The 14,402-nt window shown below is 43.1% G+C and overlaps 1 protein-coding gene across 1 annotated transcript; it reads left to right on the top strand.

Moving 5' to 3' along the window:
- The first annotated feature begins 649 nt into the window (after nt 1-649).
- wu:fa11c10 (protein FAM110B) lies at nt 650-14,122 on the top strand. Its single transcript, XM_036591955.1, has 2 exons — nt 650-798; nt 9,880-14,122. Exon 2 carries the CDS (start codon nt 10,409-10,411, stop codon nt 11,780-11,782), a length of 1,374 nt encoding a protein of 457 aa, XP_036447848.1. The 5' UTR covers nt 650-798; nt 9,880-10,408; the 3' UTR covers nt 11,783-14,122.
- The last annotated feature ends 280 nt before the right edge of the window (nt 14,123-14,402 follow it).

Genomic DNA, 14,402 nt, shown 5'->3' on the forward strand with positions numbered 1-14,402 from the left:
ATATTATGACTTTTTCCCTTCCTCCCGCTTCCTTTCTCTTCTTTCTGCTCTGCTACCATTTTTGGCTTAATAAGTATCTTGGCACTGCGTAGCGCAGAGACGGACAATACTGTACTGGGCTATTCCTTAGTATGGGAATGTTTCTAAGAACAGAAACACACAGATACATACACAAACATACACAATTGACACTGCTCTCTGCAGTCTTTCTCAGGTAATTCCTCAGAGAAACCAGCATGCCTAATGACAGGATATCCTTATAGCAACACTGCTAGTGATTTGTTTCTCTGACTCTCCCCCCTGGCTCTTTGATGAGCCAGACCAACTCTGTTATATCACTTCCTCTACAGTAACACAGAGGTGGAAAAAAGGTGGAGGTGCTGGAAACGACTATTTAGAGGTGTTTTGGGAAATGATTGCTTAGACTAACCAAGAAGCAACAATAGGAGCCTATGGAATATCAGTATTAGAATAGAAGAATAGGCACAGGAATAGGAGAGATTTGACACACTTTATTGTACATTAATGAACTGTTCTTGTCATGTGCCTGCTAGGAAGTGTTGTTCTTCCTGTCTGCACTTGAACAGCAGTGCTGATTGGACAGGCAGGGTGGAGCCAGGGAGACAGAGGAGGAGTATTTGAGTTGTTGGCTCACTCGCGCATACACAGACTCCCTCACATGCGCTTCGCCTCTTCAGGGAAGCGCTACTTTCTCAACCGGCATCTGCTCTCAAAAGGACGTCTGTACTCGTTTTACAGCCTTTTTGTCTCAGTAGACAGCTCCTCGCACCTCTTTTGGTAAGTTGCTGCTCAAGAATGAGAATAAGCATTTGAAGTTAGAGATGCCTGGTACTATATAAAAGTTGTTTTTTTACTTAAAACTGTTTTGTTTAGATGATGTGAATTAGTGAGCTCCTGAATAATAATGCTGCTTTTTTTCTACTTAAGGTTTTATCTGTTTTGAAGCACATTTTCCCTGAACGTCTTTTGCATTAATGGTAGAACAAGCCCACTATTGTGTTTTAGTCTTGAACTATCTGTTGTTGCTCATAGTTGTTTCATGGATCAGCGTTGTGCCCAGAATGTTAATGAGTGTCTATGTTGGATCACTGAGAGGTTCATTACCATTTGATGAGCGAGCTTAAGCTATTGCTCATTAAACAGAGTGAGAGGTGACAAAAGCCCTCTGTCCTTGGCCATAATCTGTCCTTGGAATTTTCCTATCTTGTGTTCATGCATAGCCGTTGGTCATAACAGTGGAGATATTCGCATGCAGGTTGGCATTTGTTAGGTTAAGTTTCTCTCATTTACAGCCATACTATGTCGATATTGTCCTAGACTCATGTCCAGTGATTATGTCAGAAAAAGAGAACTCTATGAGGTTGCTGTGTTTTTTGTCCATTGGCATATCCTTCTACTCACGTGGACAGGAAAACAAACGGAAGCCATCTCTGTCACCAGGGCATTAGCCTCTGAGAAGTTCCCTGTCAGAGGTCCACTAACACTGACATTCCAGTTTCAGTCACTGGATGATGACTCAACACCATTAATAGCTGATCTGGTTAGTCTGAATGCTTGTGGATTGGGAGCTTTTTGTGTTTTTCTGTCTCCATGTATCTTGATGCATAGCTCTTAACAGTTGTTCCTGTTCAGTTAGACTGTGGGAATGTGTGGTTGTGGTGACTGTGGTGGAAATGGGGAAAGACAAGATTCAGAGCCAGTCGAGGTTGCAGTGACGCCGCTGGGGCGCTTGCAACATCACCATGGCTCTATGATTACTCTGACTACAGCAGGCCATGTGTCATTATGTCTGTAAGTGTGTATGTACATGCTTGTGAGTACTTGTTTTTTTTGTGATGATCCGATACCCAGGATATAATTATGTCTTTGTATGCATGTTCCCTGTTCTTCTACACGTTCCCAGGTTGAGTGAGATGGGCAAGGTGACATGATTGTAATTGATAGACTGATTAGACTATTTGTCTGCTGTCTTGTTTGATCAATACCTTGCTGGGGATGGTCTCATTTTTCTCCTGCTGACAGTGGTCAGGCAGTCTTGTTGCTAAGGTGATAAAGAATGGAAAGCCACATTTAGTTTAGAGTTCAGACTGACCTCGGTCACCCCGGTGACCTGCCCCGAATAGACCACTAAGAAAATAAAGCTTGATCCAGAGGAAATGGTAACCCACTAACAGTCCACTGATGGATCACCCAGGTCTTGTCCATCTGTTTGAATGGTATTGTCCTCTCCTGGGAGCCTTCAGGTTACATTACTACACCAAAGAAGAATGAGACCCTGGTGGATTTGGCCCAGTAGAGCCTAAATCAGATGACTTATCTTCAGCCCTCAGATAGAGGGCTTGGTGGTGTGTGATAGGAGAGAATGGGAGACATGAGAAGAATGTGTGGCCGAGGAGCAGCAGGCCAGGCAGTGGGAAGGGTTTTAGGATTTGGGCTGGCTCATATCCGCATAGTCAGCAGAGAAGCACAAGCTCAACATGTTCTTCTTACTCATTGAGAATGTGGATTTTGGGTTCTTTTGTTCTGGTCTTTGGCCGAGCCTCTGAGTAATGTATTTTTCTTCTCTAATATGGACGAATGCCTGTCAGGGGCAGTTTGTCTACAAGAGGGGTCTTATTCAGGCCATGGGGCCAGCTGCACCACCTGCTCTTATTTGATTATTGTATTACAATCAAGTCATGAGGAATGGACTTGCGCTTCCCGCCCTCTATCTCTTCCTCCCTCTAGTCGCAGTGACGTGCACAGTGTTTAGTGTTAGTTGTGTCATTGATCCTTTTCTCAAAAAATGTGTTAGGGAAAAAGTTAATTACTTGACATTCACGCACTTTTGGGAGCCATGGTATGGACAAAATAAGATATTGCAGTTATATTGCTACATATTGCAATTACTATTACCAAGATTTGTTACAGTGGTGGTGATAGGGGGTCCAGGGGGTCGAGATGTGTACAACCCAAATATAGTCATTATATCTACTATCCAAAGCCATCAGTAAAGCTGCACGCGTCTTCTAAGTTTTTACATGTAATAATAATAATGACAAAATGATGTTAAATCTAAAAAATATGTTTTATTCTATATGCTATTTGCCTTGCAATACCTTGCATGTACCTATGTATCTATCTCAAACCTTCCATAAACCAACCTTTGAAAAGCTGTCAACCTTTTAAAAAGGCAGACATTTTGAAAAGTCTGTGAAATTCCCCATTAAGCAAACACACAGAAGCATGTCTGTGATTGGTTGCAGTAAAATGATTAATAAGTCATTTGCAGAGACTCATTTGCATACTGCAGACTTCTGCTATATCAGCGTTTTGAAGGCCAATCATAATAATGATTATCAACGATTAGCAATATATTGTGCAGCCTTCACACACAATTTTTCCTGACGTCCTTGCTTGGCATACAGAGAGATGGGGTTTGGGTATGCTCTTGTGCACGGTGGGATGCATGTAGTGGGTGTGATTATGAATGGAGAGATGAATACTGAGAATGTCCCGGGGGCGCAGACGCAGACAGTCAGTGTTGGGTTAGGCCTTGCATAGGCTGTGAGTTGCTGGGCGAAAGAAGGTGGGGGGAGGGTTGCATTATAACAGCTCTTTGACGCTCTAATGGCTCAGTGCTCAGAGTTGACTTTGCCCTGCTGTGGGTGGAAGGAGCAGTTGTATTGTGCCGTACTGCATATTGAAATGTGAGAATAGGGCCATTTAGATCCCTATACACCCCATTTACTGATGAAGCTGTAGAAATGAACTGAGACCACAAGAAGGTTTGTCTGGTTGACTGCTTGAGTCTTCAGGGATCGATCATCCTCGTACTGGTCTGTGTGCCCTCTGGGGCAGCAAACTGTCTCTCAACCGTCTTAGTAAAAGCAGGTATGTCTCCTGAAGGACAGCTCTTGATCAGCTCTAACTGAGCCTGACACATTTGGCAATGCTTAATGTTATTGCTTTCAAGAGAAACTGAGGCTACTGTCAAAGTACAATGGTCCTCAACTGCAGCACTGGCCTCTTTACTCTTAAAGAGGGTTTCTTTACTCTTAAAGAGGAATTCCATCATTTTTTTTGATAATTTCTGCATAATTAAATTAAGCAAAAGTAAGTAAAATTAAGTCATTTAGACTGGATTGATGTGAGATGCTCCATTCTAAAGAAATCTAGTCAGGATTGTTCACAGTGGTGGTGATAGGAACCAGAAGTCTAAAGCATTTAATGCCTGTAAAATCTCCCTCACAGACAGCTATTACATGAAATGCTTACAGATGCATTGTCTGATCTGAGACATTGTTTTGCGATAGATTTGCTACAAGATATTTTTAATAAAACATTATTCTAACATTTTTAAGCACATTAATGGCGGAGAGCTACGCACAAGGCAAAATAGTACCCAAAGGGAACTTTTTTTTTCTTCCCAAATCTACTATTTTTTGTTGTTATCATTACACATAACAGATTAGACATGTAGAGATTCACTGGTCATTTTGGATTGTAATTAAAAAGCCTTTTTGTATTGTAGATATCATGACCTCTGGTTCCTATCATCACTATAAAGAAGTAACTAAATTTCTCTATAATGCACCATTTCACAGCAAACCACACTGAATGACTTTGTTTATATCTCAATGATTGCTTTATGGGTAAATTTTAGGAAATCAGTGGAATTCCCCCTCAAAGAATCACTGATCATTAAGTTCAATGATGGGGATCAGGTGGGTTACACCAGAAAAGTCACTACATTGTGGAATAGACTCCATGCTTGTACTTGAAATGAGAACAGATGCCATAAAGTCTTTTAAAACACTTTCCTTGCTCTAACTTCTAAACCAACTGATAATTTTCACAGTACAAAACCCGACGACACAGATAACAGATAATCATGAGCTCTTTAGTATCAATTGAAGGCCCTGAGGTGGATTGTGTGTAGATGGCTGATCTCCTTATCACAGACATTTCTTATCGGTGCTGTTGGTAGTGCTTGGGACTGATTGAGAGAGAGATGACCTTTTTAAACTTTCTGTTTGCATGTGAAGTCTCATTATCTCTCTCCTGCAGGGTCAGCACAGACTCCACCTGAGTTTAATTCACACATTCCTCATCTCCCCCACGTTGCCCCAGCTTTTATTAGCAGTTCTCGTCATCAGCATGTTTTTTTGGGGCCTGCGTTTTTCAGTACTTCTAGAAATGTGAAATTTGAAGTAGCATGTTTCCTGTTAGGCTAATGTCTGAACACTGAAGACAAGGTACTGCTCAGCAGTGGTAGCTTGTCCTGTATGTGCCTTATCTGTCCCAGTTGGGGGGAGTCATGTTTGTTTAGTCCAGAGCCCAGCGGGGAGAGGTCAGCAGCAGCCAGTGTCTAGGATACAGATAAAGCTAGGGCTTGCATGTCTGAATCCCCCACTTCAAACCAACCTCTCTCGCTCTTTTACCTCCAGGAACCTCTCATCAGTGGTCCACGCCTAGCCTCTGCGGACCAGAGACGTTTTATTTTTACTCCTCATCATTTAGGCGACTATCTCCAGGAATTCCTCTGTGAATAGTAAAAACAACTGGCCAGGGCCCAGCCACTTTCCCCTCCCTGTATCTCTATCTTGCTCTCTCTCTCTCGCTCTCTCCCTCCCCTACTACTACTTCACTGCTTTCTCTACAGCTTTGTTCTTTCCTCCTTACTCTCTCACGTGTGTCTGACTCCAGGCTGTAATTGATAGATATTGTAAGAGCACCAAATTGCTTCAAGTCACAGAAATTCCCCTGTAATTACAGAATGTAGTTTCTCACAGCTGGAATTTGTGTGGTGGAGTTTTTTTTTTCTTTTTCTCTCCAGCTGTAGGCTGCTGGGGTTAACCCACAGTCTCTCACTGTTTTTAGTCGTGGTTTTAGGGACTAATGCTAGTAACGTCACATTTTCCCAGTTCAGATTCGCCCATAAAAAGTGTTTCCTAAACACTGTTAAAATGAGTGAACACTGCAGTTCATACTCATAATGCACATAATTAAAAAAACGAGATGTTCAACCCAGCTAAAATGCATAAAAGGCTGCTATCAGTATATGTCAATGAGTACTTTAATGTGTTCAAGGTTACATATCTATTTGAGCTTAAGTATGAAAAAGTAATATTTTTCCTAATTCAAACATTTCAATGTCAATTTTCAGATAAATGTCCCTAGTAATACATACATAATACATACTTTATTAGACATTGCGTATTTCTTAATTTATTTATTTATTTATTATTAAACAAATGTAAATGTGTCAAGCTACTCTTTTGGTAAGTAGAGTCACTTAAGGGAAGGAGCCCACTAAGGTCACCCCCCTCCCATTTTCTCACCTGATCAAGTGATGGAGCCAAATCTAATCTCAACACATTTACTGAATGGCTGAGTGCTAATTAATTCTAATTCTAATTAGATTATCTGGATAACTACATTCCTAGCATGTATTGCTTTGGAATGCTAGAAACATTTTGGGGTTAGTTATTTATTGTTTTGGTGGGGGGGGGGCAGAGAACAATACTTTTGATTATGAGAGGAAAAAAGAAGGCCCCCTTTAGCATACTGACCCAAACTTATTAATTCATTAGATAGCTAGGCACAGTTACATCCACGCTTGATCATCGTTAATGCAACAGTTTGCAGGTAAATGCTGAATGTGAAAAGCATACGAATGATGATAAATGGTACTGCTTTGTCTAAATTGTATGTATAATAGGATCAATAAGATCAGTTTTTGAAAAATGCAAAGACAAGATATTATTTGATGTATAAATTACACATTTTGTAAAATGATGACAAACGTATGCGAGATACACCAGGGTGAGCTTCTTACCCCAAGTTAAAAATCCAGTTTATTTCTCTATATCAATCTGTAGGTTTATTCGTCATCATCCTCTACATGAAGAACTCTAGATATGGTTTAGTGTTACAGTGAATGGACATTGTTCTTAAGGAGGCACTCCCGCAGTATTATAATGGATATGTAGCTTCATAATTTAATACCTACATTTAAAAGGAATGTAGCAAATGTCAGTTTGGGTACCTTTTTATCAATGTATGCTTCTGTGAATGTGTGTGTATGTGTGAGTTGGTTCCTGTGTCTCCGCATGTCCTCCCTGCTTTGCCCAGATGGCATGGTGCTGAAGCCCTCTTGTTATATGGATCAGTTCACACTTCTGTTTGTGCCCAAAGTTGGCCTTTGACGTCATGGATCACTTCCGCTCAGCACATTCCACTGTGTGTGTGTTTGTGTGTGTGTGTGCTTGTCTGGCTCATTCTGTAGTGAGTGTCTCACCTGACTTGTACCTGTACGTCTCATGGGCTTAGGAGGAGTGAGTAAGGTGCATATTGCACAATATGGGATATGTGATGGTGAGACAGCAGTTATTTCCTGAATTTCCACACCTTTTAAGCAGTGTTGTGTTTTAAAAAAAAGAAGGATGGAGACAAAGCAGAGGTGGAAAATAGCCTGGGACAGCTGTGTTGTGTAACCGTACACCACACACTGAAATATGAGCTGTCTGTGTGTAGTATATGTTGGGTTAGTTATTATGTGTCTGTACCTTATGGCTGCCAAGACAGTGGTGAATTTGCGGCTTAATTGTGTTTTTATGATTCAAAAACAGAATCTGGAGCTCTTCCTTTTATTTTTGGTTTCTGTCGATGTGTGTCCCCTCTATGGTAGTGGCCCTGAGACAGTGTGTGTAGGAGCTTAACAGAGGGCACAGGGTGCTGGGTTCTTGTAGACTGGAGTGACTAATGACCTGTTTGGGTCTGATCCCCCTCAACATTTCCATTCTGGCTGGATCCCAAGCAACTGCACCTTCTATTAAAAGCCCTGCCACTGGGAGACAGCTGAACATTTGTGTGTCTGGATGTGGCTTAAAGTGCACCAAAGAGTTTAACCTGGATTTGCTTTCATTATTACTATATATGTAAGCTTCTTAAAGGGAACAGTATCACATATAAGCATCCTCTGTGTGCCAAATACCTCATTCTTTCCATTAACTATTAGATAGTAGGTTATTTTTTAGGCTGGTATATATTTAGTTTTAGCACCTTCACATTAACTTACCGACCAGCGTTGTTTGGGAACAGCAGAGTGTTGTTTAGAAATACTAGGATATCAACTATTCATAATCAAAATCAGAATCTTTATTTGCCAAGTGTGAACATAAAATTAAATCCTATTAAATAAATATAGAAAAAATACAGTATATAAAACATTAAATTGACACAAACAAACTGCAAGTAAAAGGATGTGCAATGGAAGATAAGTACATATACCATCAAGTACTGGAGTACTGAGGTACATATAGACAGTATGTACAGCTAAGAGAATTGAGCAGCAAGTGTAAATGTAAACATATTTATGCATAATTTTTTCAACCCATATTTTATGTATAGTTCAACAAGTTAAATGCATATGTGCACTGACCTCAGTAGACAAAAATGGGAAAGATTCTTATTCAGAAGGATTATGGCATGGCCTAGACAGTAGTTATGTGCATTACAGTGTGTGGAATTACAGTGTAAGGCAATAAAGCAACACATTTTCAGTGAGTGATTCTCTGCTTCTTCTTCTGTGCTCTGGCCACAAGGTCATCTTCCCCCACAGGCCATTTTAAAAGCTTTGTGTATCAGATGTGAATCATCATGACCGTTTTTCTGCATTAAAACACCCCAGTGCGTGCCCTGTATGTATCCAGGTTACTTTTCCTTCTGTCTAAATGTTCTGAGACAGTTGCGTTTGATCCAGTAATTAAAGCCCAAGGCTGTATTTAGGCTTTCAGACTGCGCACCCTGGCTTGGTTTGAAAATCCTTCTCTTTCTATTGAATTTGCTCTGTCTTATTAGAGAGAAAAGGGGAGGGGGATGTAATGGGGACACAGTTCCAGAGACAAAGGCATGCTATAAAAAGATTAATTAAAAATATGTGCTTGAATATGATGATGAGGATGAAGAAGGGCAAGGAACAAGCCTTGGAGCATCTCATATGATGTAATACAAATCCTCAGTATTGTAAGAAAAATAGGGGGGAAAAATAGAGAGAGGAAAAAGTAAATTGCCTCTCAGATCTCATGAAACCATGGATGAACACATGAAAGAATCAGTGATGATGGAGCGGGAGCTCTAATCTGAGTCACCAGCAGCCAGTGAGCAGCAGCAAGTCTGTTTATAGTCCAGTTGAAATCTTAAGAGGGCTTTTGCCCGTCTGAGTCGAGCTGAGGTGATGCTTATGAGCGTTTTCAGTAGGATTTAAATGAGCATCGGCTTAGATCCGGCCTCTGGGGCCAGCGTATAAAACATTATAATCTGCCTGTAATGTGTTCTGTATAGACAGTGCACAAAGCCCTTTTATGTACTCTAGAATAATGCACATGTGAAGGACAGGAGGAGATTTCAGTGTTTTCCACCAAAAAAAAAGGCCCTGTTGTGTTTGATGCAACTGAACGCAAAAGATTGCAGCTGTTCCCTCTTTGCTCTTTCTTTTTCTTTTTTGTTGTCTTTCAAAGAATTTCATTTGAATGAAAATTCAGTAGGCGTGTTTGTTGTGAGTGGGGGGAAGGGTACAATTGGTTGGAGCCTCTAGTTTCAGCCAATCAGAGCACCGTTCAGTCTCTCCTCCTTTTTTCTCTCCCATGCTCTGAGCTCCTTTCTCTGCTCTGATTGGCTGCTTGAAGAAACGGCATCTGGAGGCTCTGAGAGTGTAGTAGGAGGAGCCAGACAGCGCATTAAAACCAAGCGTCTGCCCCATTTGCTCTACAGTGCTATGTGTGTTGAGCTGAGGGAGAGAGAGAGGAGTTTCTTCTCTCCTTTTTTTCTCCTCTTTTCTAATGGCATCTTTCCCTTTCTCTCTTCTTTTCACAGCCCTGCAGCTATAAGAGGAGGACTTCAGGATTATCTGCTTTTGTGGAGTTTGTGGGACACTGCCAGTGCGTGTGAGAGGAGTGGACTGAGTCGCTGTGTTTTGTGGGCTTCACTCCGTTACTTGGCCGTTGGAGCTGTGAGGGAGAAGAGTCTCAGCACTGACTTCACAGACTGCCCTTGTCCTGGTGGGTCGCTCAGTTGGACTGATATGGAATGCAACCTCTGGTGACCCTCTCCCTGAAGTCCTCCATTCAGTGAGCTGCGCCAGGAGGAGTGTGGATAAAAGACAAGAGAACCTGAAACAAAAAAAGAGGGAACAGCAGCAGGACCATTCAGCTGGGTTGAAAAAGTTATAAGGGGCCCTCAGGGGTGGGAGAGGACCTTGAAGACACAGCAAAAAAAGTAAATAAAAAGTGTGAGTACAAAAGACTTCTTTGAGGCACTGGACATTTGGAAGCTCAAAGGGGAACTGACCATTAGCCTCAGTTTCACCCCTCTTGAATTTATCCCACCTCCACAGTCGCCCATCATGCCAGTGGAAACCCTTCGTCCTTCGGATGGACGTCTGGCTGGTGGTCCTTTTACCTCGGCCATGCCTTTCCGCATCCTGAACAAGGGCCCGGACTACTTTCGCAGGGCTCCCGAGCCTGGGGCGCGCAAGCTAAGCGCCGTGGAGCGTCTGGAAGCCGACAAGGCCAAGTACGTGAAGAGTCAGCAGGTAGCACTAACTAGGCAGGAGCCTGTCAAGCCACCAATCATCCGCAAGCCCCTGCTGTCCCCAGGCATGATGCTGCAGTGCAGGATCAACACTCCGCCAGCCCGGAAGGTTCCCCGCAGGCCCTCGGACTCTGTGGACAATGGAGGAAGCCCAGGACAGAGTACACGCAGGGGCCCACAGCTCAATCTGGAGATCCTTAACAACCTCATTAACGTCTCAGATGGGCCACAGCCTTCGTCTCCTGCTCCTTCCTCTCCCTCACCCTTGGCCTCCTCACCCTCATCTGGAGGAAAGAGTATGGGGAGTGGACAGTCAGCAACAGAGCCTCAGCAGGGTTTCTGCTTTAAGGGACACTTTCTGTCGACATCTGATTCTGTCAACTCGTGCACTCCCTCTCCTCTCAACAACCACATCCAGCCTCCTTCTCCTGCTGTTCCAGAGCCTAGCCGCAGGCCACCCCCTGTTCCAGCCAGAGCTCCTCGGCTCCCTGCACAGGGTGCCTACAGCAGCCCCAACTCTGTAATGGTCCGGCGGGTGGATGTGCGGCCTCAAGCAGTGGTCAGGAAACCCCAGAGGATACCTTTGAAGCCCCAGGCCAAGCCCAGACAGGCGGCGCAGCCACAGGTCGCCCAGCCACAAGTACCACCTCCACCTCCTCCATCTACTAAGCCTCCCTCACTCCCAGCCCGGTCTCCCTCACCCTGTTTACCATCCAGCCCCTTGCTCCTGCGTTCAGGTGTCCCTCCTCCAGCCTCGCCTGCCTTCACTCGCCTTTCTTCAGCCAGTTCGCGGGGCTCAGGGCGCAAACACCCATCCCTGCACCGCTCCAAGTCGGACCTGAGCGACCGTCTCTCGCGGGCCACCGCTGATCTGGAGCGTTTCTTTAACTACTGTGGCCTGGACCCTGAGGAGCTAGAGGGCCTGGGCGGAGTGGAGCGCTTCGCCCGTGCCGCCTCCGACATTGTCTCCGTCTCCAAACTCCGAAGCGTCAGCACACCCAGCTCTGAGTGCGGAGAAGAAGGCAGGAGGGAGGAGGAGGATGAAGATGATGAAGACGATGCCCCCCCTAGGCCAAACGACCGTGTTCCTTATGGCATCTCAGTTATTGAGAGGAATGCACGTGTAATCAAATGGCTGTATGGGATCCGGCAGGCACGGGACTCACAAAACGTCTCCAATGTGTAGGCACCCTCTCTCGTGTTCTCTGGAACACCAAGGAGAAATGAAATAAAGGGGACAGAGACCTGATCAAACATGCCCCATGTTTCCTTTTACATATGAAATATTTATGTTTTTTTGGACTCTTGGAGACACTGACTTTTTTTGTATATTTGCGTTCCATATGGATTATGGTTATTTGCCTTACAATAAGTTTAAAGACATTTGGTTCTTATACATCTCATTTGTGTTAAATCTGTGCAAATATTTTGTTGTACATGGCCCTTTTTGTTCTTCTTTTATTTGGGCTATATTGACAATTTACCTCAAGAAGTGAGAAGGAGAGAGTAGACTGGAGCGAGCTTTAGACTCTCTGCACATTGACTTGGATATGAAAGTCGTTTAAAGCAATAATTAAAAAATAGATGCTGATAGCTGTGAGTGACTGAATGGATGATGATGATGATGAAGACAGCAGTAGACCTGCTGCATTGGTGCTGTTCAGGTACTTAGTCTTTATATCAAATAGCAGTGATTATGGGAACTGTGGCTTTGATATAGTAGAAAGGGCTTTGTGATGATAACCAGCCAGGTACTGTTTAGCAGTAGAATCCTCCTTTGTTTGTACAGTTTGAATCAGGTAATGGCTTAGCTTCCAGGTGAAAAGTACAGTCTGTAAGGCCATAGTCCAGCGGTTGCTGGTAGGAGGGTTTCAGGGACTTGTGCTTAGTAAGTCAGAACCAAGATACAGAATAAAGACACAGCAACTAAGACATGTTCAAATACATGAACACTAGGGCTGCACAATATAAAGAGAACATCATATTTCAGTGATAATGCTACAGTTTACGATGTGCCTTCCAATATATATGAATAACACACTGGTAAAGCCTTGATGGGACACCTACGTTATTTTGGGGATGTTTATTGAATCACACGATTCCCTCAGTGGACAACAGTGAGCAGAGGTGTCAGACTGGATTCCTTCCAGGCTGCAGTTCTGCAGACTTTAGGGGTCTCCCTCATTAAACACACCTGATTTAACTGTTGAGCTCATTAGCAACACCTTCATAAATTGCATTTGGAGTTTTAAAAGAGGGACAACGCTAATCTCTGCAGAACTGTGACCCGGAAGGAACCCAGTTTGACTCGACAGGTTTAAAGGTTCATTTGCAACTCCACTGTTGGTATTGTGTCAGCTAATATCACATCATTACAAAAACGATATATTGTGCAGCCCTAATGCACACAAATACACATGTATGCACTCAGTGGGACACTCCCCCACAGACCCCCGCTCACTGTGCATACATTTTTGCGCTGTCAGTGTCGAGTGTGCGAACGTGTCGAAGGGACAAGTGTCTGCTGATATGTGGCGCCAGCAAGGTGCAACATTCTATGATACTGTGAAGGAATTCCAGAGCTTCCTTATATACACTTTACACTTCACATGTCTCCTTTTTCAACCATGGCTGTTGGACCATAATTCTATTGATTCTATATGTCAGCATGTGACAGCTTCTGATAGCATGAACACGTTTCTGTACAGGTGATTTGCCTCAATATTACGTGGAAAGCCATTGCAGTAAAAGCACAGTTGCACCCACACATTCCAGCACTCGTGAACACGTGTGTTCAGCATCTAATTTAGGAATGAAGTTCTGTGGGGACTTTTTTGTTGTTGTTGTTGTTGTTTTGTTAGGGCATTCGGTTGACTTTGTGCAGCAAAAGTGTTTTTCTCTCTGTGTGGAGGTTATATAATTGGGGAAGAAGGTTGCATCATGTGTGGGATGGATGCAGGAGGTAGGGATGTGGGAGAACCTGAGGAGAGAGAGCCAGAGTCGGTCTGGGGCAAAGCTCTCAGGGGGGGAGTGGGGGGAGGAAGGAGCACAGTCACATCTCTTCACTGCAGAGATGGATGGATGAGGTCATGCAGAAGAAGTGTTGCTTTGAAGGAGGCGCAGAAAAAAAGGAGTAGATGTTGCAATTGGACTTGAGAAGAGAGAGAGATATTAATGCTGTTTTTTCAACCTGCAATTTTTAGTTCAGTGATCAGGCACAGCGAGCTTTCAGTTTGGTATCTGTTTGGTTTTGAGTGTGCAACCAAACCATTTTAACACACACACCATCAGTAATAACACTGAAACACTTCAGAGATACAGAGACACAGATACACGCTTACATTACCAATGTAGAAATCACATGAAGATATTCACTCAGCCATGTTCTGTGGACAATGAAGTATGACTTGGGTTCTGTGGTGAGTCTGTTAGTGCTTTGATGTTCGGCACATCAGAGGCAATGAATTTCTGATGCAAAATGTCTTCAAAAGATGTCAATAAAATGAGATTTGTTTTTTACAAAACATTCACCTACGTGTCTCTTTTTACCTTCATGTGCAGAGTAATGATGGTCATCATGGCAAAATTGATCTTTATCATGAAAAATTGCCACAATACTTTTTTTAGTACTGATATTGTCAGTACATGAAGAACAACTGAACAACTGCAGGTTTTCTTACAGGCAGCGCATAATTAGGCCTCTTGCTGAATGTGTGAAAAGTTTAATAAAAGTCCTTGTATTCTTTTGTTTTTCAAATGTGGCACTGCTTGCTATCGTGAAAATATATTTAAGCATTGCAATGTTA

This window comes from Colossoma macropomum, unplaced genomic scaffold (assembly GCF_904425465.1).
Source record: "Colossoma macropomum unplaced genomic scaffold, Colossoma_macropomum, whole genome shotgun sequence".
In the NCBI taxonomy this organism is placed as follows: Eukaryota; Metazoa; Chordata; class Actinopteri; order Characiformes; family Serrasalmidae; genus Colossoma; species Colossoma macropomum.